The sequence below is a fragment of the Daldinia loculata genome, assembly GCF_022478755.1.
Source record: "Daldinia loculata strain CBS 113971 unplaced genomic scaffold F4817scaffold_87, whole genome shotgun sequence".
Classification (NCBI taxonomy): Eukaryota; Fungi; Ascomycota; class Sordariomycetes; order Xylariales; family Hypoxylaceae; genus Daldinia; species Daldinia loculata.
This window is the reverse complement of record NW_026054941.1, coordinates 78168-98263: the sequence shown is the minus strand read 5'-3', so window position 1 is coordinate 98263 and position 20096 is coordinate 78168. Positions and strand designations below refer to the sequence as shown.

The window sequence follows — 20096 nt, the reverse complement described above, 5'->3', positions numbered from 1 at the left end:
GCTTTCACGGTATTAGATCAGGGTCTTGTTGGTAACGCGTTGACAGACTTCATGCCAAGGTGTAGGTCTACATATATATCATGTTTAAGACATACATAACTAGGATTTTTTTTTTCTTTTAGCTTTTACAGGGCTCTAACGTGAGGTAGCAACATGTGAAATTTTATGTGCGACGATGTTAGAAAGGATCCGACGCTTCAAGGGGCGTCGGTCAGACAAGTCTTTAGTAGCGATGAGGGAAACACCTAAAAAGCAGTTGAAGAACGTTGGTTTCTTTAAACGTTTACTGGGAAATAGGAAAAAAGAGGCATTAGGTATTATGGACATCTTAATACACACATAGTTCTTTCGCAGCGCTAATCCAGGCACCTAGGTCGTTTTTCCACGTCTGAACAGCCATTAAATTCTGGTAGTTCGATTTTGGGTCAAGCTACGATACCGACCAACAATGATATAGGTTGGAAGACATCCATCCCTTCACTCGAGTGTGATCGCTGTGATCGCAGTGATATAGCCCAGCCGCGGTTTAGCCCTGTAGCAATTACTTCACCCTACCAGGACTTCGGGTTGCCAGAGACGATGATCTCGGGAAACGTATCATCAAAGCTCCCAGATGACTTTTCTGGTAGATATCATATATCTCCAGATATACGAGCATCAACCTTGCCCAAACAACCACCTCCCTGGATTCAAAACCACACTGCGCTGGTAATAGGACCTAACACCGGTCTAAGTGCTCTATTTCAGCAACCCGACCGTCTTAGATCTCATACAGAATCATACCCGAGCCGCTTACAGAACCGACCTAGTAGCTCTGACTCAACTAACCCTTATCCTCAGACCTTCTTGTCCATAACGCCAAGCACAAGTTGTAGCTCTATGGTATCTGAGTATAGTATCCATATCCGGCCCAGCAGATCCGAATTCCAGATGTCACAAGCGCGAGCATCACATGACAGGCCTCTTCCAATGTCCTTTCAACCCGAGTCGATCACTAAGCCAACGAACAGTCTTAGCGATGAGACGGACAGAAACCCGCGACTCGCGCACTCGTTAAGCTACAGGATAGCTCTGTCTCAGGTTTTCATGTACCAGGCTCGCATGTCTGATCGACCAGCGAAATCCACTTTGGCTATTCCTGGGGACGACGTGTTACTCAAATATGAAGGATCTAGAGTTCAACGTCCACGGACTATGGAGACCGAAACGAAGCAAGTTAGGCGTGCAACGACGTCGTTAGTCACTACCACGCTCGACTCGCCACATCTATTTCAGCACACAGCAGCCCCCAATAACTACACTACGGGTTGACACAAAGCTACATACCAGAATTAGCAAAAAGATGGTAGCAGTTTATGAGATATCGATTTGGGCATCACTCGTCCGCCATCTAACAAATTCCGGAAAAAGAATTCGGGCGTAGTTGACGCCCAATACCAGTCCAATCAGGCTTGCCGCTGTCGCATATAAACATGGCGATAACGAGATGAAGAAGTAGTGGTAACGATATACACGATTGGGTATCATTAGGTTTAGGCAGGTAGTTGTAAGAAATTCGATTCGTCATAAAACCTTCATTTGTCCAAGATTGATTATTGGTCCGAGTCTTAAGTGGCTTGATAAGTGGGCTTAGTGGGTAAATAACCCCTGATCAGGATCTTCCCACCTAACTTCTAACTTTTTAAAGCTGACAAACTAGAACAACTTCTACGATATTCATGTCGATAAAGCTCTAATGTATACACAAACATAGACTTACATGGTATTATCCTTATATAACTAGCCATACTTCTAGACTTAGATTTGCTATCTTACTGTTTATAATGGCGTCACAAGATCCAACCTGCCAGGTTAGTCAAAACCGACTATCATTTATCCAACTTCGGTTCCAAAGCTGATATCACAATATATAGGCAGTGAACTTGTCTGATGGCCAGCCATGTACCGCTGTCGCTACGACGTGGGAAAACCTTTTCTGTAGGTTTCACGGAAAGCAGTGCCATGGCCTATATATCGGCTACAAGAGACGAAATGCCAAACTGGATGCTCTGTCGGACAATGCTCCCCTTTACCTAAAAACAGCTAAGGTTCCACTGGCCAACGAAACGTTTGAAGATGCCAGCGACGAGACTGTCTTGCGGGAGATACACGCTCATCTCTACCAAGAATATGTACTTCTTGGAAAGGTGATGGACGCGCGGAAGCTTCATCATAAGCACTTCTACCCGCTCCAGATGGACTATGGCCATCAGGCTTATCTGGATACTCTTTCTAATCGGCGTCATATCGTCTTGCGTGCGCTCGAGAAGCTCGAGACACGCACTGCTCAGGTTCTTTATGAGAAAGAAAAATGGTACAAATGGGTCCGCGAAGTCCAACTGGAAGAAGAGGCGACTCGTGAAAAAGAATCGAAGAAAGCCAAGCTCGAGGCAGCCATGTTCAAGCGCCACTGGAAGAAGATGCAGACTCGCTTGCGAGCTCAGCGCAAGAAGGAAGAAAAGCAGCGCCAAGATGCCTATCTTGAAACAGCCTACCAGGAGCGCATGTCTATGTCAGTTGATAACGAAGACGACGCGGAAATGTGGGATCCCATCGAAGATGTCGTCGATGACGAACGTAGTCGATATGTTGACCTTATAAAGCATTTCCTATGGATGGAGGTCCTCGCTGACATCGACGAAAGCGAGAGTTCTACTCGGAAAACTGCCGATTCCTCCAATCCTGCCGGTAGTATGGAAAAGCTTGCAATATCTGAAGAGAAGCAGCCCAAACGGTCAAAGAAGAAGGCGAAATCCAAAGCTACAAAACAAGTACCTATAATAAGTAAAACTAAACCCCAGGGAGGCACCGCCTCATCCCGCGATCGTCTGACAGGCCAAAGCCGAATCATGGAGATGATAGATGATGATTCAGAGCCACTAGAGGAGCTCCCAGAGCCGGACAAGAGCAATATCGAGACCGAGTCTGAAATGAGAAAACGCCTCAAAGAAGGCGTAGAAAAGAACTACGACGATATCGAGGGTCCGATTTTAGTTGGAACCTTGGAAAACCCTCACGGCACCCACCTTAAGACAGCTCCCTTAGCAGATGAAGAGATTGATTCTCTCATGAGAGACATAAAGGAGATTAAGCTGTTCTTATTCTGCCGTCTCCTCTTATCGCACGCCTCCTTACTCCCTGCGGCTGTGCGGTCCTCAAGCGTAGAAGCGTTCCTTAGTGATCCCGAGATTGCTGAATCCGACCTCCGGGATCTCTGCCTTAAAGTAGAACAGCCTAGTCTTCAGGACATTCGGGATGCTTGTGCGGATCTTATTAGGGGAGACGAGCCTGAGGTGGAGGAGGACGATGAGGACGTCCTCGAGGAAGAATCATTCGAAGACGTTATACTCCAAGAACATCGATATGGTCACCTCCAAGGCCCTGAATGGTTCCTGTCTAACATGCTTGCCCAGCGTCAGAAACTCGTTGGCAAAGATGGCGAACTTGAAAAGTTTAAGAAAGAGTTTGGCAAGAAATCCCGTAAGCAGAGCAAGATGAAAATTCGTATCTGTGGTAAAAGCATCTGGAACTATTCAAGCGAAAACTCCATGTCTCGAAATGGCTGGCTTCAGTTCTCCGTCATGGCAAAAGACTGCGACTTAAAGCATGCCGTCCAGCTCTGTAGAAACTGGGACGAATTCTCGCAGCTCAACTTCCTTACCGTTTGGCAATACTTCCCCGCATCGAACTGGATATCTTGGGGAAGCGATAGGTTAACGCAACAGCTACATGAACTTGTAAGTATCATCTATTCCCCCCATTATCCTTTCTTGCTACCCTAGCCATGTAAGCCAAGCGTTGGGAATATTATTCTAACTGTAGAACAGGGGTTCTTCCCCTATTTCAAGGACTTCGAGGCCCGGAATCATAGCCGGCATTTTCAGATTGGTGCTCGGAGCCAGCACCGGCGCCAGCACAATATTGTCGAAGCTAGAAACATTGTTGTCGGCCACATGAGACGCAACGACTCGGTAACTCGCCGTTTTCTCCAATATTGTACGATGCGCGCCGGTGAGTTGCTCGTCCTCGTGCGGGATGGCAAGACAGGAAAGATAATTACCGCCCCTGAAGAGGAGCATCTGTGGACATTACGCCGTAAGGAAGGACTTGGTCGCGCCTCGAAGAATGAGTGGGATATACTACTCGAGGTTGGCCCTGAGTACTTTGATATGGTGGACATACTCAGAAAATGGCGCCTGGGCTTCGAAGACTATTACGAAGTCTGGCTATGGGACTTTGTCCCTTGCAACGACCCTATCCTTCTTTACAACATAATCGTTACGGTATGGCAAACACATATATACAGGCTATCCTAGTGCTAATATTGTCTAGGAACTCCGAAAAGCATGGAGGGTAGCCAAGCCTTTTGACGTGTATCGGCACAGAGAGCCGTTCCTTCGCGGTCTCACAAGAGATAAAGAGACGATGCGTGTTCGTTCTATCCAGCCGGGAGAGCAAGTCGCAAGCTTGTGGGACGACGTCAACGATCCATCAAACACATTTCTCACAGCGGACGTAGTGAATAAGACGGTCCTCGAAACGAGCGGCGAGGCGCATATCGAGTCTTCCCCGTACCTATTCTACAATGATTCCGATGCTGCCGAGGACTTGGTCCTCTTTTCCGATGAACTCATCACACCTAATCGAAATGTTCCCTTTAGGGAGGTTACAAACTCGATTACTCGGCTGGAGACGACGCCAGCTACGATGATTAACGTCCTAGCCGAGGGAGCCAGAGAGATGAGCAAGCGGGACAAAAACCTGTCTGACCTCCCTGACTCCGACAACGATGAGGACTGGAGTACAGATCTCGAATCCGATAGCGACGACGAGGACAAGAAGAAAATTGTAACTCACTGGAGCCTACCACAGATATGGGAAGACGCGATCGCAACGATCAATCATAACTATATTAGTAGCGAGAAGAAAAAACTGCTACGTCGAGTCGGGCTTCTGAGCGAGTCCTCAGAGGTGATTCGTGGCGGCATTAATAGCCTTTACGGCGTGGAATCCAAGTTGAAAGAATCCGACAAAATCATGGTCATGGAAAAGGATCGTGGTGATGGTAAGTCAAACGTGCTATCCGGTAATAACAATATTTGCTAATAATCTATTTACAGCATTTGTCGAGGCATTCCATGCCGGAGACTTAGAACCAGGTGCTCAAGAGAAATATGCTGAAACCCGCAAGATCCTTGGTGGTATCCTCGGGTCTCACCAAACCAGCGAGTCGACAGACTGGGTTTGGTTTCTGGTTGACATGCTCGACTGGCTCGGGCTTAGAACCGATTATAAGAACTATACGCGCGATGCACGTGCGGGCTGGCCACACCCGTTCATTGCACAGGACATCATCAAATCGTTCGTTTCCATGGCTATGTTTTTCCCAAGCTTGGAGCTGTGTAGACCTGTGACAGACTTCTTCGAGTCGGAAGACGGCCAAAAGTATAAGGATACCCCCCTTCTTAAGTTGGACGAGCGCGCCAAGAAACTCCCGGATTGTCGCATGAGGACAAGCTTCAAGTATCGACCAAAAGAGTTCTGGAGGGAGTGGGAGGGTGTGCTGAAGGAAGCCAAGACAAAGCAGAAATACTATGCGGATATATACCCGATGGAATGGAGTGTTGCCATTCGGCCCATCATTGCGAAGTGTAAGTCTCATATTTTCATATAGCTCACAAGCTCGTCGCTAATCTTATTTTAAGTATACCTCGCCGGAGTTATCGCCCCGGGATATTTACAAAACGATCCGCTGGTTGTTCCCGGCTTTGCCGTTGCCAACTCCGAGCCGCACCGCCCAGGCAAGCTGGATCTATTCATGGACTACGCCGACCGACAGAAGGCGATCCAGTATCCTCAGAATATCCCGGGCTTCGTCAGTCCCGATAAGTGGCCTGTCTTCCTCCCGCTCGCCCGGACTTTTGCCTCTAAGCACGACAAGTCGAGATTCGCGGTCCTCCGCATTTGGTCGGCGCCGCACTTCTACCCAGCAATGTTGGGTGGCTGGAACCGGCATGCCACAGCGTTTCTTGACAGCACAGCACGGTCCTGGATCTGGAAGTTCATCCCCAAGGACATGCCAATCAGCGAATGGAGTATGTACCATACTATAAAAACGCGCCTTGAGCTTCTAAAAGAGGAACTCAAGGTCGGAGAACGTGTCGTGCACCGCGGCGAGACTATCCTCGTTATGGGTCTTGACGAGGCCGAGCTACTGAAGTACGTCACAGCAGTTGTATTTGCGATCCAGACGAAGCCATGGCACCGAGAGATCGACCTCTGGAAGAGTTTTGTCAACGTTGACTTGGAGTTTCTGGAGGGGTTGGATCCATACTGGCTGGACTGATTATCGTCAATTCTAGGGATATGACCTAGGTAAGTTGGAACAACAAGAACTTGAATATATAAACTCACGCTAGATATTTCATAAGTCGCCCTCTTTGACAATGCGTGTAAGTGATATCTGCTATTTATTATTTACATGGAAAACCTAGTCAGCATTTTAAATTCTAAACTAGAAACTCCCGGTAGTGTTGTCCGACGTTTCCGATGTCTCCGAGCCGAGACACGTCGGAGTAGAACCTATTAGCCTTTCCGTACGGTCCCGAGAACGTTGTAATGCCTCCTGGTTTGGTTACCGTTGATCGTCTATCACATAACCGCACCCATGAGGGTCCTAGATGATATATATAAGCACTAGGTACCTAATATATAAATACCTGACAGTTAACTTGATGCCCAAGGCGGAGAATCATTCTGACCGTACAATATCACTCAACAAGTGGAATAAGTGTTTGCTCACCACACCCATCTATTTTACTGTGATAAAGGCAGTTTGGTGGAATATATACTAAACCCGCAGACATCATTTATAATGGACATCTCCAAGGCAACGGCACCGGTCCTCGAGCTCTTCCGCCAGAATCGAACCCTCTGCACAGCTATCGCTGCCGTAGTAGCCACCGCTGGCGCTGCCTCGATATTCTCCCGCATCGTGGCCGATTACCGTGCCTGGTATGCGCTCGGTCCTAACGGCCTGCCCCTTAACATCTTCGGATACCTGTTTCAATCGATCAGCCGTTCTTTCGCTCGATCAGACACTCGCGTACCCGTGCCCTATGACAACGCCAAACTGGCACGGTCGGCGCGATACGGGCCGCTGAGCCAGCGCTCATTCTTCTCCGGCTCGATCCCGCCGCGCAAGGGGACCCGGCCTGAGGTGCCCACGTTCGTCGGTCCGCACCGGCAGACATCACAGCAAGCCACACCCGCGATGCGGGCTAGACAGGAGTCCTTCCTGGAAGCGCTCGCCGTAGCTAATCCATCTTTGATACGGGTCAGACCGTCGAATCTCGAAGGCCCGTTATTCAAAAGCGTATGGCTACAGTCTGGCCTAGCCCTGCGTGACGAGATCAAAAACCTGAACGGCGAGTTTGCGCATTCGCATGCTGAGGGCAGCACGCATATGGTGTTGAGTCTAGCTGATGCTGCTACCGCTATCGAGCGTGGTTGGTCGGAGCGGCATCGCATGAGCGGTGTCGCTAGTATAATGCCATGGAGTTTCGTCATGATATACGCACCGCGGGATGATGAGGAGTTTCGCATCTGGAAGGAGTTCATGATGGCGAGCGCCCGATACGTACTAGGCGGAGAGAAAGAGGTTGTAATGCCTTAGGATGTAGGTGAGTGAGACGAGGGAAGATTGAGCACGGTACTAATTGAGATGATAAGTGTTATACATATATCATATATGGCCAAGTCACTAAGAAGAAGCTCCTCTCAATAGCGAGTCTATCCTAACTCCAATGTAAATATATCAATATAGAATATACTAATATTATTACAGTCGCTAATATCCTACATAATTCGCCCATAACTCTTGTGCTTGAAATATCTATACGAGGGCTAGTCTAAGATAATAAATATTGCCACTTGCATTACAAATAGAGAGCATAGTGATAAAGCCAGCTGGGCATGGCTTCGTTTCTCCAGTCTATATGAATAAGACTAGTTGAATATTTTACGGGCATCTGGGTATGCTTGGTGTTAAATATCACATCATCTTCTGGGAACTAGCCTTGGGTTCCATAATGCTAGCTCTCGGATATGCTCTCGCCATATCTGAATCGGGTCTTGAGCCGTAGCATTCTCGATGAGAAACTCCGTTGTATTGAATCCGTAAAGGTATGGCTTGCCGTCTGCGTAGCAAGATGTTTCTTGCTCTATAGGCAGGGTGCCGTTGAGGATGAATGCCAGTATGATGGAGTCGGTGCAGCTGGATTTGTCCCTGGAAGAATGTCCATAGCCGTGATGAACAATCAACCTAGCATTCTTGCCCATTTCACTCAAAAGGTTTTTCCCGTTCCGTAAGGGGGTCGCCGGGTCGTGTGTCTCCGCAATTAGCAGCAAAGGGTTCTTGAGCGTGTGGTTTAGGTCTCCTCGGTAGAGTTCAGCAGGCGGAGGCCAGTAGGTACGAAAATGTTGGCAGGGGAGGACGCTGAAGAACTCCTCGTTCCCTGATATCCAAGATCGGGTAGTCATGTTAGCCCAGAGCGACTGCCACCAGAGTAGGCCGTCTGGCGGCAAGGGAGCATCATATGAATCTGCACAGATAACTAAGGGGCCTAGCTCGTGGGACCGAGGCCGAGAGGAGGTCGGACATGAGATTGAAGGGTGATACTCCCATTCCGAATGCTCAAGGAAGGCTGTAGCTAGTGTCGAATTTCCTGCTTCCAGTTCGTATAACATCTGGGCCAGCGCAGGCCAACTGTTAGCATTGTGTAAGGCGCCATATATAGCAGATACGATAGCCGAGTATGTAATGAGAGAAGGTCCGCTCGATTCGAGATACCCCGTGATGGGTCGCTGGCCAAGTGAAACCAGCAAGCTTTGCATTCGATCCTCTAAGTTCTGCAGCGTCACGGGTTCTGAGCCTCTGGGCTGTGACAAGGCGCAGTATTTTGGGCCGGCGTTGAGACACTCGCCTAGAAATCCGTCACGCCAGACATCAGTAGTATTATCCAGCGCAGCCCATCCAAAACCGCCGAGCTGACGATGGTCACGAACATATTCCAGAGCGTCTAGAATCAAGCGGCCTACGCTATGTGGAAACATATTGGCGTATGTTTGGCCGATGCTGGTGCCATAGCTAACGAGATAGCCAGTTACTTCGTCTTCGTCGAGCGCTTTACGGATTTCTTCCATGTCACGCGCAACGAAGGCCGTGCTGAGAAACCGGGGAATATCGCCATATTTTTCCTTGCAGGCATGAAATGTAGCATTGTTCATAGCATCAGCGAGTTCAAGTTTGACTTCGGGTGGTCCGGCCGCTTCACGGTACTGTCCCGTCAGCATAGACCAGCGGTCCCTGAAAGCATCGTAGGGGAAGCATGCTATAGAAGGCAATGACGCGTTGACACCTCGCGGATCCCATCCCAAGATGTCAAACTTGCCATCGCTCAAGCGCTTCGTGAAGTTCTCTGCAGCTCTCCAGACTAGCGACGTGCCGCTCGCGCCCGGACCGCCAGGATCAACAATGATGGTCCGTTCACTCTTGCACCCCACGGTTGGAGAACTGGGTTGCGCCGTATCAACACGCGCAAGGCCCGAAACTTGATATTTGGTTACCGCGAGCCGAACAATACGAGATTCAGATTTGTTGGTGTAATCTAGAGGAACCTCGAGGTAACCACAAAGATATATCCCCCGTTCGGAATACGGATCTTTGCCCTGGACGTTCTGCTCTGTTGTCGGTGCCCCCCAGCTCCAGTGTTCAGGATTCGGGTCGAAAAGGCGAGCCCAGCTGCGGACTGGGTTAGAATCGTCGAGCGCGGGCAGTAAGGTCGTATTAGTGCAGGGAATGAAGTGGAATGGGTCGTCGGGGAGCGGAAACCGACCGTAGGGAGACTGGGCATAAGGCTGTATCGGGCCACCTACGAGGTCATGGTAATACTGTTGACGAAATCCTTCATACGATAGGTTTGGGAGGTGGTTATACAAAGCAACGATCCCGACTAAGCTAATTGCAACTAATGCTTTTGGCCATGATGCTCTATATTGTGAATCTAGATTTAAATCACCCAAGGATGAAGACTTCTCCATCGTGGCAACCGACGAGAGATGGTAAGATATCACCGGCTCATGATGATGGATGAGGTTTACTAATATGTTTGCTCGGCGATAGCATATAAGGATTTGGGAGGTTGGAGTTCGTTACCTTCGGCTATCGATGGATTTCATATCCCTTTAGGTATTCTTCCTCCTCCTAAGATATGATACAGTACGTAGGTCACAGTAAGAATTTGGTGCGGGGGCGGATACTCTCCCAGTCGGTGCATTTATACAGTTCTGTCTGTTGGTCCGAAGATTTGAAATTCTTGTGGATTACTTGATTAATATTGTTTCTTTGTTAATTAGTAATTAGAATTGCCATCATTATACAATTTCACTTAAGCTCGTTATAATTATAACAAGAGTAAAGAAGAGCTATAGGGAACTAACTTATTAGAGGGCCAAGTTCACCAATATGGCTACATTAGTATATATGACATAATTAAGGCTAAAATGGTGAAAGTAACTATAGTAAATAGATTACTGGCATGTTGTCAAGATTGTAGCAATGATTTCTTCCTGTCTCAGTCTAACTTTAGCATCATATATCTACCTCTACCAGTACTATCCAGATATATTTATCTACATAGGTATCCGCCTGATTTCCTCGGCGGTCCAATACTTCCTCATGTTCTCAGCACCCAGCGTCGTAACCTCTTGATCGAGATGGGTCCAGAGTATGGCTCCCCAGTTCTCCATTTGTGCCTTTAGCGTTCCCATGTCTAGATCCTGCTCGCCGTCGCGACAACTCCTAAGGTACTTGCGCATACCCTCCATTCCGTCGTGAATCTCGCGGTGTTGTCGCAACAGCTCCGCTGCGTTATTGCCACCCTTCCCGTCGTTTTGGAATTCGGGCATCCGCCGAGCTAGTATAGGGAATATATACGTCTCCTCGATGTTGTGGTGCACTTCGAGCTGAGCCACGAACGCCAATCCGTCGCTAATGATAGACCGTCCACCTCGCGACGACGATTTATTTTTACTACCGTTCCCCGCGCAAGCCGCCGCCCATAGCGTATTCCACGCCGTACGGAAATGGGCGTGGAATAGATCCATGCGCTCGGCTAAACGATTGTAGGCGCGGAACTCAGCTCCCTTGAGGGGCGCAAGTTTCTTCTCGTCCTTTTCCTGCTTCGTCTCCTCATCCTGCCTTTCTTTCGGGATCGTTGCGGTATCCTTGGAGCTGCTGCTAGGGGCTGCCAGGGGGTCGCTCGGCGAAGACGTGTTGGTAGACGACATATTGGCAGCGATGAGATGGATGCGGTGCACGAGGTTATGTCGTGAAAGGGATATCGGCCGAGAATGAATCCCGATTAGAGATTGATGATAGTTTCCGACAAGACAAAGTCTAGCAAAAGTAACAGGTATACGTCGTAGAGTCATAGGCGGTTGGTTCACTTCGTTACCTACTTAATCACATCGTCACGGGTGTTTATATACCTAGAAAAAGTACTTAATATACCTAATATACCTAACATAACATTAGTATATCGCCGATATCATTGGAACTTGGTGGCTGTCTCGTATCGAATAAGTCAGCGATTAGAAAGCAACAGAATCTCTCTTAAGTACTGAAATGATTGTATTTAGTAAAGACGCTTAGTGGTGCAAAATCAAGTGGGATGCTTCCCTTTTAAGCTTAGTTCGGACTACTATCGATATGCATTTATAAAATACATTCATGTGACATTCATGTGACATTTACTCTATGGAACCGTACGGGGCGTAAGTCTTGGCATTATACCAAAGTATCACGATATTAAATGCATATTAAATGCACCGAGTCAAATACGCCGTGTTGCAATAAATAAAGTCAATTCTCTAGTCATAACTACATGACCATCGTAGGTGAACCTCCACCAGTGACTTTACTAGACCCATACCGAGGCTTTTTATCATTAAATGTCAAACCTAACCGTATGCAGTGGATACAAACGCGAGAGAGGAAAAGAAGAAAATCCCATGCCCGAGCAGCTGTCTAAGTGCGGACTGCACCACTTAGTACGCCACCTGTAAACTGTGTACCACCGGCCTGTCTTTGACCAGTCCCACCCGTCCTCGGGCCCCCTCGGCCCCCCCGCTGTCCCCCACCCCGGCCACCTCGCTGGTTCTGTCCGCCTCTCCTGTCGAAGGCGTTGGCTGTACCCTGCGTCCGTTGCTCGAGCGTGCGTTCGTTGGTCTCGATGAGCTGCGCCGCCTTGTCCGACAGCGTGAGCGCTAGGCTCTGAAGGCGAGACAGCTCTACGCCCTTTCGGAAGATGACCGTTGATGTGACCTGGTCGAGTGCAGCAGCTAGCTCTTCGTGGCTGATCATCTTGCTAACAATGGCCGAGACCTTGCGGTCCTCAAGCTCGAACATAGAGGATAGGGTGGAGATGGCAAGAGTGTCATAGTAGGGAGCATAAGTGAAGAGGTATGTTCGTAGACCCTCTTCTTGAATCTGCTTCGACAGCATGGTCTTGATCTCGTCCGTGTTTGGCATCAAGTCCCATATCTTGATGCTGTGGACGAAGTTGATAGCCTTCTTCCATTCGCCGGCAGCCAAGGCACGAGATGCTTGCATGACGTGGTCGCGGGTGTTCTCGGGAGGTCCGGTGAAGATTTGCCGCTCGTGATACTCTAACATGCGTCGGTAGGTCTTGCTGATAACTCGCTTCTTGATATCTGGTGAGGAGCCGGTTTGAGCGAGGAGCGGAATCTCGAGGAGCATGCTGCAAGTTAGGTAGACACACTCTAGAAGCTCGAGGTTGATGTGCATATGGAAGGGCAGCTGTCTCTGCTTTTCTAGCCTCTCCTGCTCGGGAGAGACCTGAGCGAAACGCTGGATCATAACGCCCTGTGCTAGCAATTCCTTCTGTCGGCCGCTACCGCAGATTTCCTGCAGCGTGTTCTGCGCCTCGTACACCAGGCCTTTACGGAAAGCGCACAGCCCAACTTGCACCAGGGTTCGGTTGTAGAGTATCTGAGTCTGGACGTCGAAACTGCCAATTGTTTCCTGCAAGTGGGACATGAGCATCATGTCTCGAGCCTTGTAGTATTCGTCATGTAGAGCGAGGAAGTATATCTGGCACAGCATCGCACGTGCTCGAATGATACCCTCGCTGTTAACAAACAAGTAATTGCAGAGGACGTTGAGGAGATTAGTAGCATCCGAGATGCTTCCTCTAGGGGTGATAGTAGATTCGACATCTGCGGGCACCGGCTTCCAAGCATTCTCCTCGAGGATCTTGACGACCTGCGCAGGCTTGAAATAGACGTGCTCCAACCTGCGCATTACAATGCGGTTTAGACTGTCCTGTGGCGTCTGCAAAGACGTGTCCTTAGCGAGGGTTTCGTAGTACAAGAGGCCGCGGAAAATAACATTGTACAGTGAGCCCTCATCGGTTAGTCGTTCGATATATTCCGAAGTGTGAGGATCAATATTTTGCAGCGAACGTGTGAGCTCGTCGTCGAGCCGCTCAACATACGACACAATACTTCCAGGGATTTTAATATACTTCTCGCCCGGTTGCAGTGTGGGTGGCTTCTCGTCGTCATCCCATTCCTCGGCGTTCTCGATCACAATATACTCCCGGTTTGACTCGAGCACTTCGAACAAGGTTGAGATTTCCTTCTCGGCGGATTTCCAGTGCTCCAATGGCATGGATGCCGTACCACCAGAGCCAAGATCGAACCTCGCGGAAACAATAGTTAAAAGGACCTTGATTTGTTGGTATGGAGTGGCGGCAACTTCGAGAAGCTTCTCCATAATTTTGATCTGCTCGATCCGGTCTGTATTCTTCTTACCACGAGACTCCAAGATTGCCCGTAGGTGCTTGAAGATGCTCTCGGGTGTGAACAGGAGCGTCTTGCCACCCTTTCCGACGGTAGCAAAGCCTTCTTGGTCTTCTTCGACTTGGTCGGCGTATACATCTGCCTTAGCCTTCTTGGGTTTCGGAACAGGTGTTTCCTCCTCTTCATCCGAAGCGAGGAAATCAAGGGGGTCCTCTCTGTACGCATCGACCTGGGTTTGATAATCTTGTTTGAGCTTCTTGATCTTTTGCTTAACGGCATTGAGACCACGGGCACTCGTGGCGTTCATCTTCTTGGGCGTGACCTTCTGCTTCGAAATGGTTTCATTCATCGCATCTTCTAATTCGACTAGGGCCTTTATGTAGAGCTTCGGTGTCCTGCCGCGCTCAGAAATCTTGGCGGCTTGTCTGTTGAGCTTGTCGAATTCTAAATAAAAAGTCGTTAATAAGTATGAACTTGATCAGTATCTCAATCAGCTAAGCTTACCAACAGATACGGCACCCCAATCACTAATCTTCTGACGCTTCTCGATGGTGTCAATTGTGGATTCAAGCTCGGCAAACTGCTTGTCTTTTGCGCTCTTGAGGGTTTTGGGAGCATCATCGTCGCTTTCTTCACTCTCGGAATCATCGCCACGTAAGAAACGAGCAGCACCGGATTTTTTGCCACCCTCCTCATCGCTGCTAGATTCTTCTTCAGAATCATCTTCATCTTCGTCCTCATCCTCATCCTCCTCTTCAGATTCTTCCTCCTTCGCTTCCTCTTCCTCTTCCTCGGAGTAGAGCTCCTCTTCTTCGGAGCTGCTCTCGGACGAGCTATCGTCGCCACTGCGGAAGAATCGAGACATTTTGTCGGGTGTTTCTCTATTACTTTTTAAATAAGTGGAGGACGAATGAATGGGATGTTTTGTGACAACGTGTCAATGCGACAAAGTAGGGGTTGCGCCGCGTATGCCTGGAAGAAGGCAAGTTGAAGTTGAATGTGGAGGGGCAAAGGCAAATTAAAAAAGGTGCACACAGTTTTTTTGGAAAATCACAACGAATTTTTGGTGCATGTGGGGTCGAGGGGTGGGTGAACAGGCAGACAGGCAGGCTGCTAGCTTATCGGCCTATCGAACTCTCCTGATTTATGTGGTCCGTGCCCTACTGCTTTCTCTATTACCTAAGCAGGAGGATAATTGTTAGTAACCCAAGTGCGTCACAGATTTTGACTTACTTTTCCTCAGGACACTAGAGCATGTAATTTATTAGGTGGAATTACCTAAATCATGCATTTATACCTAGGTATGTATGTGACTCGATGGTACATGTGTTGACCTAAAGTCCGAAGCTCATATTACATAAAATTCTCCAAAATAGGCCAGCTTTAAATGACTCCTTTACTTACCTAAATATAGAGGGATCTGGATACTATGAAGATACGAAGAGAACTAATCCCGAGGGAGAGAAGTTAGTATATCAGCAATATGCATATACACAATTCTCTTATATTAAAAAAATATAGTTTGATAATTGTGGTAGAGTATAGCCTCGTCATACCTAACCTACGTAGTTCTTTAGGATAGGTAGTCATATATAAATAACATAGTACAATAACATGTTAACTAAGCATAATGACACTTTCGTATTAATGTCTTTTAGACGGTATTATGTTAGGTACCTTCTACGTAAGCATGAACCCACCGTAACACCACTATACCGTTGACCAAACGCCGCTGCAATACCGAAACATTAGAAAATGCCGTAGTCTGGCCTGGTGATGCCGACTATCTTCAAAAAATATCAACCTCTATTAATCAAGTGGCGGGAGCTCTATTGAGCAAGATCCAACCAGTCTGGGTGATCTTTAGCACGCCAAGGTTTGATGCCTTTAGGGTTGGCGTCGCGACTCTTCTTAGCTTGGTCAAGGACCCTCTTACTCTCCTCGCTGTTGTAAAGGGCATTGAAGTCTTTAATCTGAGTGCTTGCGGCGACGACTGACTTGACGAAACACTCATAGACTTCCTCGGCTACCATGTGTCAGCATGCCCAAGTGCGAAAAGAGATGAATACAAGAAAGAAACGAATACAGTACCAGTAGAGTTGTTCGGGATAGCCTCGAGCATGCGCTGAATAGTTGTTCTCAACTCCCGGCACTGTTTTCCGCCATGTGTCAGTAATACGATGATATGGAAGCGATGATATGGAAGTATGAGCATTGACCATTTCCAGTCCAAAAGGTGGGCAAACATTAAAAAACTTTTTCGCACCTTGATGTGTAGGAGATTCAGCTGCTTCATACTTAGTTCCAGCTGCTCCTCGTCTGGCATTTCTCCTTCCTTACTCCGTCCTGAGCCACCAACGCTAGACTTCTTCAACTGACTTCCGACCGCAGCCATTATTTAACCAAAGTCCAAAGCATAAGATCAGCAACTCGATTTCTAGATCTTACAACAATAAGCCGGTCAGAACATCAAGTGATTTAGGAATAACTAAAATATAATACCCTCCGAAGTTCCGATGGAGCACTTGAAGATGGACGGCGATAATCGACAGCGGGTCGTTAATACTGGGTTAGAGTTCCAATCGCCGGGACAGACGAACAAGTGGCAGGTACCGACTCAAACTCAAGCTCAAGCTCAAGCTAAGCCTCAGCCGGAGATGAGCCGAGCCCACCTCCCTACCCAAATTCAATTGGAAGTGGCTCGTGCACAGAAGAAGGCGCGTACCCACTTGACGCGTCAATGTGGCTACCCTCTGCCTCTTAAGCCTCTGCAACCTCTGCAGCCTCACAAGCCACACGTAGCTCAGGTAAGCAAAGTGCCCGATTTCCTTTTCCCCACCCACCAACCAATTCTTTTCTTCCGCCCCGATCCTCGTCCCCAATTCAACTTTCCCACTGTCCTACCGCAGCATTCTCCGCGTCAACTTCAGCAAACTCACACGGTGACCAGCAGCCGTATCCGACAACCTACCCCACCGAGAAACCCGAGGCACAGCTTAAGTTTGGAGATAGCCTCACCTACTCACCTTCTATTATTCCCTCCCTCTTTTATACTCCACCTTCAACCCCTAGCTGTTCACCCCCAACCGCCAACATTTCGTTCCAACAGCCCCCCCACCACCGTGCGGTCGCCCCGGGCGTCGTCGTCAACGGTAACTCGAGCGCCTTAAACACCCCGCGCCCGGGCCCGACGACAACCCCAGCGACCCCGGTGAATATGCCGACCAACGATCCCGCTCCTTCCGGAGCCCTTCGATCGCCCCCCGAAGGCATATTCCCCAGCTTCGAGGACCTTATCGGTTCCATCCAGCGCGTGGCGAAGGATCAGGGTTTCGGAATCGTAAAGCTCCGGGCTAGCAACTATCGTGACCACAAGCCTACGCGATATGATTTGGTGTGTGACCGCGGCGGCGTCAAGTACAACAGCACTGCCAAGAAGCGTAACCCGAGCACGAGGAAGGTTGATTGCCCTTGGAGGGCGAAGGCAGTATGCGAGGTCCAGCTCGGCAACCAGTGGCGTTTTCAGGTTCAGTGCGATCAGCACAACCACGAGCCCCGAGTTCATAGCAGCAATCCAGGCCAGGAGAACACACCGACCGCACAGAGTATACGAAGCCTCACGAATAAGATGGATCGTATGAGCCACGAGATGACACAAGCCTTCGATCGCATCGAGCAGCGCCTGGACGGCATTGAAAAAAGAATCGAAACTATGGAGTCGCGCATGGGTGCGGTAGAAGCGCGCATGTCTAGCATGGAGACCCGAGGAACTGGTATGGACGTGCCCATGGATAACATGGAGATGGGAGGGCCTATGCTAGATGGCCCTGTCATGTAGCAACATACGGCGGCCTCGATTTATCAGCCACACCACGAGACACTTCGACAGGAATAGGTAACCTGCTACTAGCTTCCGCTGCAGTCGTTCCTCAGTTGGCAGCTAACCCAGCCATCATCGTCATGTCGACATAAGTCACAACGAGAGGTTGGCTCTCAACACCCTTTCTCCCCCATGTCCATAATAAGCCACTTAGACGTGGCGGTTCCTTTTTTTATTGCGGCGGATAGAGGACCAGGGCAGAAGCGAAGTTTATTACACTGGCGTTCATCGGGCAGGGCTTAATTATGCGTATATTCCTTTTCACTGCGATTCGACGCGTTTCGGCGGCGCTTTGACTACGACAACGAGGAAAAAAGTGGATCTGGTTTCTATCATGACTTCTCAGGCGTATGGCAAGTGAGCGATGCTGCTAATTCCTTTTTTTTTTTTCGGGGTGGCTTTAGGTCCGGTAAATACGAAATAAGGCAAGGGGGTTCGTCAACTCTTCTCCATTCAGGGATGCTTGGTAGTGGCAGTTTTATTCGACACTTGCGCCAGATTCGGATTCAGATTCGATTGCCTTCAGAGGCTATTTCACATCGGGTGGCAAAAGCGAGGACCCAAACATCATGGGCACTTAGGTATTCACAGATTTTACCGCATTGCGGCGGTTGCTACTTAAATAGCATAAATAGTACTTCTATAGCCATACCAACATGTATATGTTTACACAGCTGTGTTTAATATTGCAAGGGGACAAATATCTGTCTGGAGATTCTTCCTACATATGCAATGCTTACGAAATGCTCCTCACGCCTAGATTATCTTCACAGTTGTTACTTGATTGATGAATAAGGTGTACAAATCACCAATATATTATGTTACTTCGACTTAATATTTAGTTTCAACAAGGCAACAAGTTGGGTACCGTCTTATTTGCTTATGTAAATCCCGAAATCACTGGCTTCTTTTCCGATTGGCTAACCCCAAGAATTTGATTCCCGAATTGGAAAGACAGTATGTTTAACTCGTGTGTATATATTTGTACTGTATTACGCACCACGCGGTTTTCTTCCAATGTCTTCACGCTTTCAATTCTTTTTTACATGTCTGTAAACCAACTCAGTATCTACCTCGGTACCTAGGTCAGTCCATTAAAATAATGTCAATTTTATGTCCTTTGGTGCCAGAAAAGCACAGGTACGAAGCCCACTTATATCAACAAATCAAGGCTTCCAAAAGAGTCAAAACATACCATCCTCGGAATAGTATAAAGAGCATAACTAATCAGATGGAAAGTGGCAATATACTATGCTTTTCTGGCACTAGAGGACATAGGTACTACTATCGTTTAAATACGGCCACTCTCACCATCGGCTGGACGTTGTAAGATCTTGGTCTTGTTTTAACAGCAGATTTCTTTTATTTTTACAACTCATATTGAGTAAGCTTCTTTAGAAATGTAGAAGTGACAGTCTAACCCGACTGTCTCCAATAGCATCGGAATTAATCTACCCGGCAAGATATTTAAAGAAAAGGCTCCTAAACTATGAACAATTTCAAAGCTAGCCGGGCTAAACTCGAGATATCATCGTAATCTTGTAAAACATGCATAGGTATGTAGAGTCGCATGATATAGTAACAGCTTTGGAATTGCTAACCACCTGTCTGTAACTTAATATCAAAAAGTTGGACGCGAACAAGTAGCTTACTTTAACAAGTAACTTCGTCGTAATAAGGTCATTGTGGTGTTTTACATACATAGTCCTCCCGTCAGATGCATAACTGTCATCCCAATATGGGTACGCTAACCTCCGGAAGGATTGACATGCTGGTACCCCGTCACGGTAAGTGGACTTCTTACCGGGTTTGCAGACTCCATACAGTATCGACTGATAACATTCATTCGTTAGCGTAAACAAGAGGTTTAAGCAAACATTCAAACAAGCAGACAAGTCAGCTGAGCTACCCAAGTACATACCTAGACAATGTTTCCATTACAAGCCCATTAGCCTTTCCCTAGTGTTGCGTATATAGTAAATTGTACACTTCTGCCAAGTTGGGCCCAAGTAATTAGGATTACCAGTCACAAACATTTCACGCGGAGGGCCAACTCCAGTTAGGTATGGTTGTATCTTTACCCGGCAAGCATTCCGAAGCCCGGCTCGGTATAATAGTACCGGGCAATCCGACGCTGCGGTATGGCTCAGTGCTGAGGGTGAGGCGAACTGATGATTCCCATATGGCCATATGGCTAGGTAGTTTTGGTTACGAGCGTCCCTTGTCGTATCTTGTTACATACCTACGTGTGGATGTTTATTTCTCGGGTTAGGTAGTGGTCTTTGACTAGTGT

General features: G+C 48.1%; 8 protein-coding genes across 8 annotated transcripts; 4 read left to right on the top strand and 4 right to left on the bottom strand.

Moving 5' to 3' along the window:
• The first annotated feature begins 130 nt into the window (after positions 1 to 130).
• F4817DRAFT_352787 (uncharacterized protein) lies at positions 131 to 1576 on the top strand. The gene is made up of 3 exons (XM_049305270.1): positions 131 to 311; positions 371 to 1138; positions 1327 to 1576. The coding sequence occupies exons 1-3, from the start codon at positions 176 to 178 to the stop codon at positions 1347 to 1349; spliced, it is 927 nt and encodes a 308-aa protein (XP_049154230.1). The 5' UTR covers positions 131 to 175; the 3' UTR covers positions 1350 to 1576.
• A 247-nt stretch (positions 1577 to 1823) lies between these two features.
• F4817DRAFT_320762 (uncharacterized protein) lies at positions 1824 to 6385 on the top strand (the record flags this gene model as incomplete). Its single annotated transcript, XM_049301219.1, has 6 exons — positions 1824 to 1850; positions 1914 to 3776; positions 3867 to 4322; positions 4372 to 5104; positions 5160 to 5690; positions 5745 to 6385. 6 exons carry the CDS (start codon positions 1824 to 1826, stop codon positions 6383 to 6385), a joined length of 4251 nt encoding a protein of 1416 aa, XP_049154229.1.
• Positions 6386 to 6561: 176 nt separating this feature from the next.
• On the top strand, positions 6562 to 7936 carry F4817DRAFT_294619 (uncharacterized protein). The gene is made up of 2 exons (XM_049299724.1): positions 6562 to 7824; positions 7886 to 7936. Exon 1 carries the CDS (start codon positions 6914 to 6916, stop codon positions 7712 to 7714), a length of 801 nt encoding a protein of 266 aa, XP_049154228.1. The 5' UTR covers positions 6562 to 6913; the 3' UTR covers positions 7715 to 7824; positions 7886 to 7936.
• F4817DRAFT_294566 (uncharacterized protein) lies at positions 7937 to 10399 on the bottom strand. Its single transcript, XM_049299723.1, has one exon. The coding sequence runs from the start codon at positions 10138 to 10140 to the stop codon at positions 8098 to 8100; it is 2043 nt and encodes a 680-aa protein (XP_049154227.1). The 5' UTR covers positions 10141 to 10399; the 3' UTR covers positions 7937 to 8097.
• A 241-nt stretch (positions 10400 to 10640) lies between these two features.
• On the bottom strand, positions 10641 to 11738 carry F4817DRAFT_352780 (uncharacterized protein). Its single transcript, XM_049305269.1, has one exon. It carries the CDS (start codon positions 11530 to 11532, stop codon positions 10732 to 10734), a length of 801 nt encoding a protein of 266 aa, XP_049154226.1. The 5' UTR covers positions 11533 to 11738; the 3' UTR covers positions 10641 to 10731.
• A 389-nt stretch (positions 11739 to 12127) lies between these two features.
• Positions 12128 to 14788, bottom strand: F4817DRAFT_320758 (eukaryotic translation initiation factor 3 subunit C; the record flags this gene model as incomplete). Its single annotated transcript, XM_049301218.1, has 2 exons — positions 12128 to 14367; positions 14428 to 14788. The coding sequence occupies 2 exons, from the start codon at positions 14786 to 14788 to the stop codon at positions 12128 to 12130; spliced, it is 2601 nt and encodes an 866-aa protein (XP_049154225.1).
• A 386-nt stretch (positions 14789 to 15174) lies between these two features.
• On the bottom strand, positions 15175 to 16592 carry F4817DRAFT_352765 (uncharacterized protein). Its single transcript, XM_049305268.1, has 3 exons — positions 16190 to 16592; positions 16015 to 16075; positions 15175 to 15949 (listed from the first exon to the last, which is right to left on the bottom strand). The coding sequence occupies exons 1-3, from the start codon at positions 16316 to 16318 to the stop codon at positions 15753 to 15755; spliced, it is 387 nt and encodes a 128-aa protein (XP_049154224.1). The 5' UTR covers positions 16319 to 16592; the 3' UTR covers positions 15175 to 15752.
• A 548-nt stretch (positions 16593 to 17140) lies between these two features.
• F4817DRAFT_362224 (uncharacterized protein) lies at positions 17141 to 17895 on the top strand (the record flags this gene model as incomplete). The annotated part of the gene is made up of 2 exons (XM_049306503.1): positions 17141 to 17696; positions 17846 to 17895. 2 exons carry the CDS (start codon positions 17141 to 17143, stop codon positions 17893 to 17895), a joined length of 606 nt encoding a protein of 201 aa, XP_049154223.1.
• Between the last annotated feature and the right edge of the window lie 2201 nt (positions 17896 to 20096).

Excerpts from the sequence above, each read along its gene's own strand:
- F4817DRAFT_352787 (XM_049305270.1), top strand. The coding sequence starts at position 176 with ATGTTAGAAAGGATCCGACGCTTCAAGGGGCGTCGGTCAGACAAGTCT. Across the intron at positions 312-370 it reads AAATAGGAAAAAAGAGGCAT|TAGGTCGTTTTTCCACGTCT; the intron begins TAGGTATTATGG and ends AATCCAGGCACC. Across the intron at positions 1,139-1,326 it reads GAAATCCACTTTGGCTATTC|CAGAATTAGCAAAAAGATGG; the intron begins CTGGGGACGACG and ends AAAGCTACATAC.
- F4817DRAFT_352780 (XM_049305269.1), bottom strand. The coding sequence starts at position 11,532 with ATGACTCTACGACGTATACCTGTTACTTTTGCTAGACTTTGTCTTGTC.
- F4817DRAFT_352765 (XM_049305268.1), bottom strand. The coding sequence starts at position 16,318 with ATGGCTGCGGTCGGAAGTCAGTTGAAGAAGTCTAGCGTTGGTGGCTCA. Across the intron at positions 16,076-16,189 it reads TGAATCTCCTACACATCAAG|TGCCGGGAGTTGAGAACAAC; the intron begins GTGCGAAAAAGT and ends GGCGGAAAACAG. Across the intron at positions 15,950-16,014 it reads TATCCCGAACAACTCTACTG|CCGAGGAAGTCTATGAGTGT; the intron begins GTACTGTATTCG and ends GACACATGGTAG.
- F4817DRAFT_294619 (XM_049299724.1), top strand. The coding sequence starts at position 6,914 with ATGGACATCTCCAAGGCAACGGCACCGGTCCTCGAGCTCTTCCGCCAG.
- F4817DRAFT_294566 (XM_049299723.1), bottom strand. The coding sequence starts at position 10,140 with ATGGAGAAGTCTTCATCCTTGGGTGATTTAAATCTAGATTCACAATAT.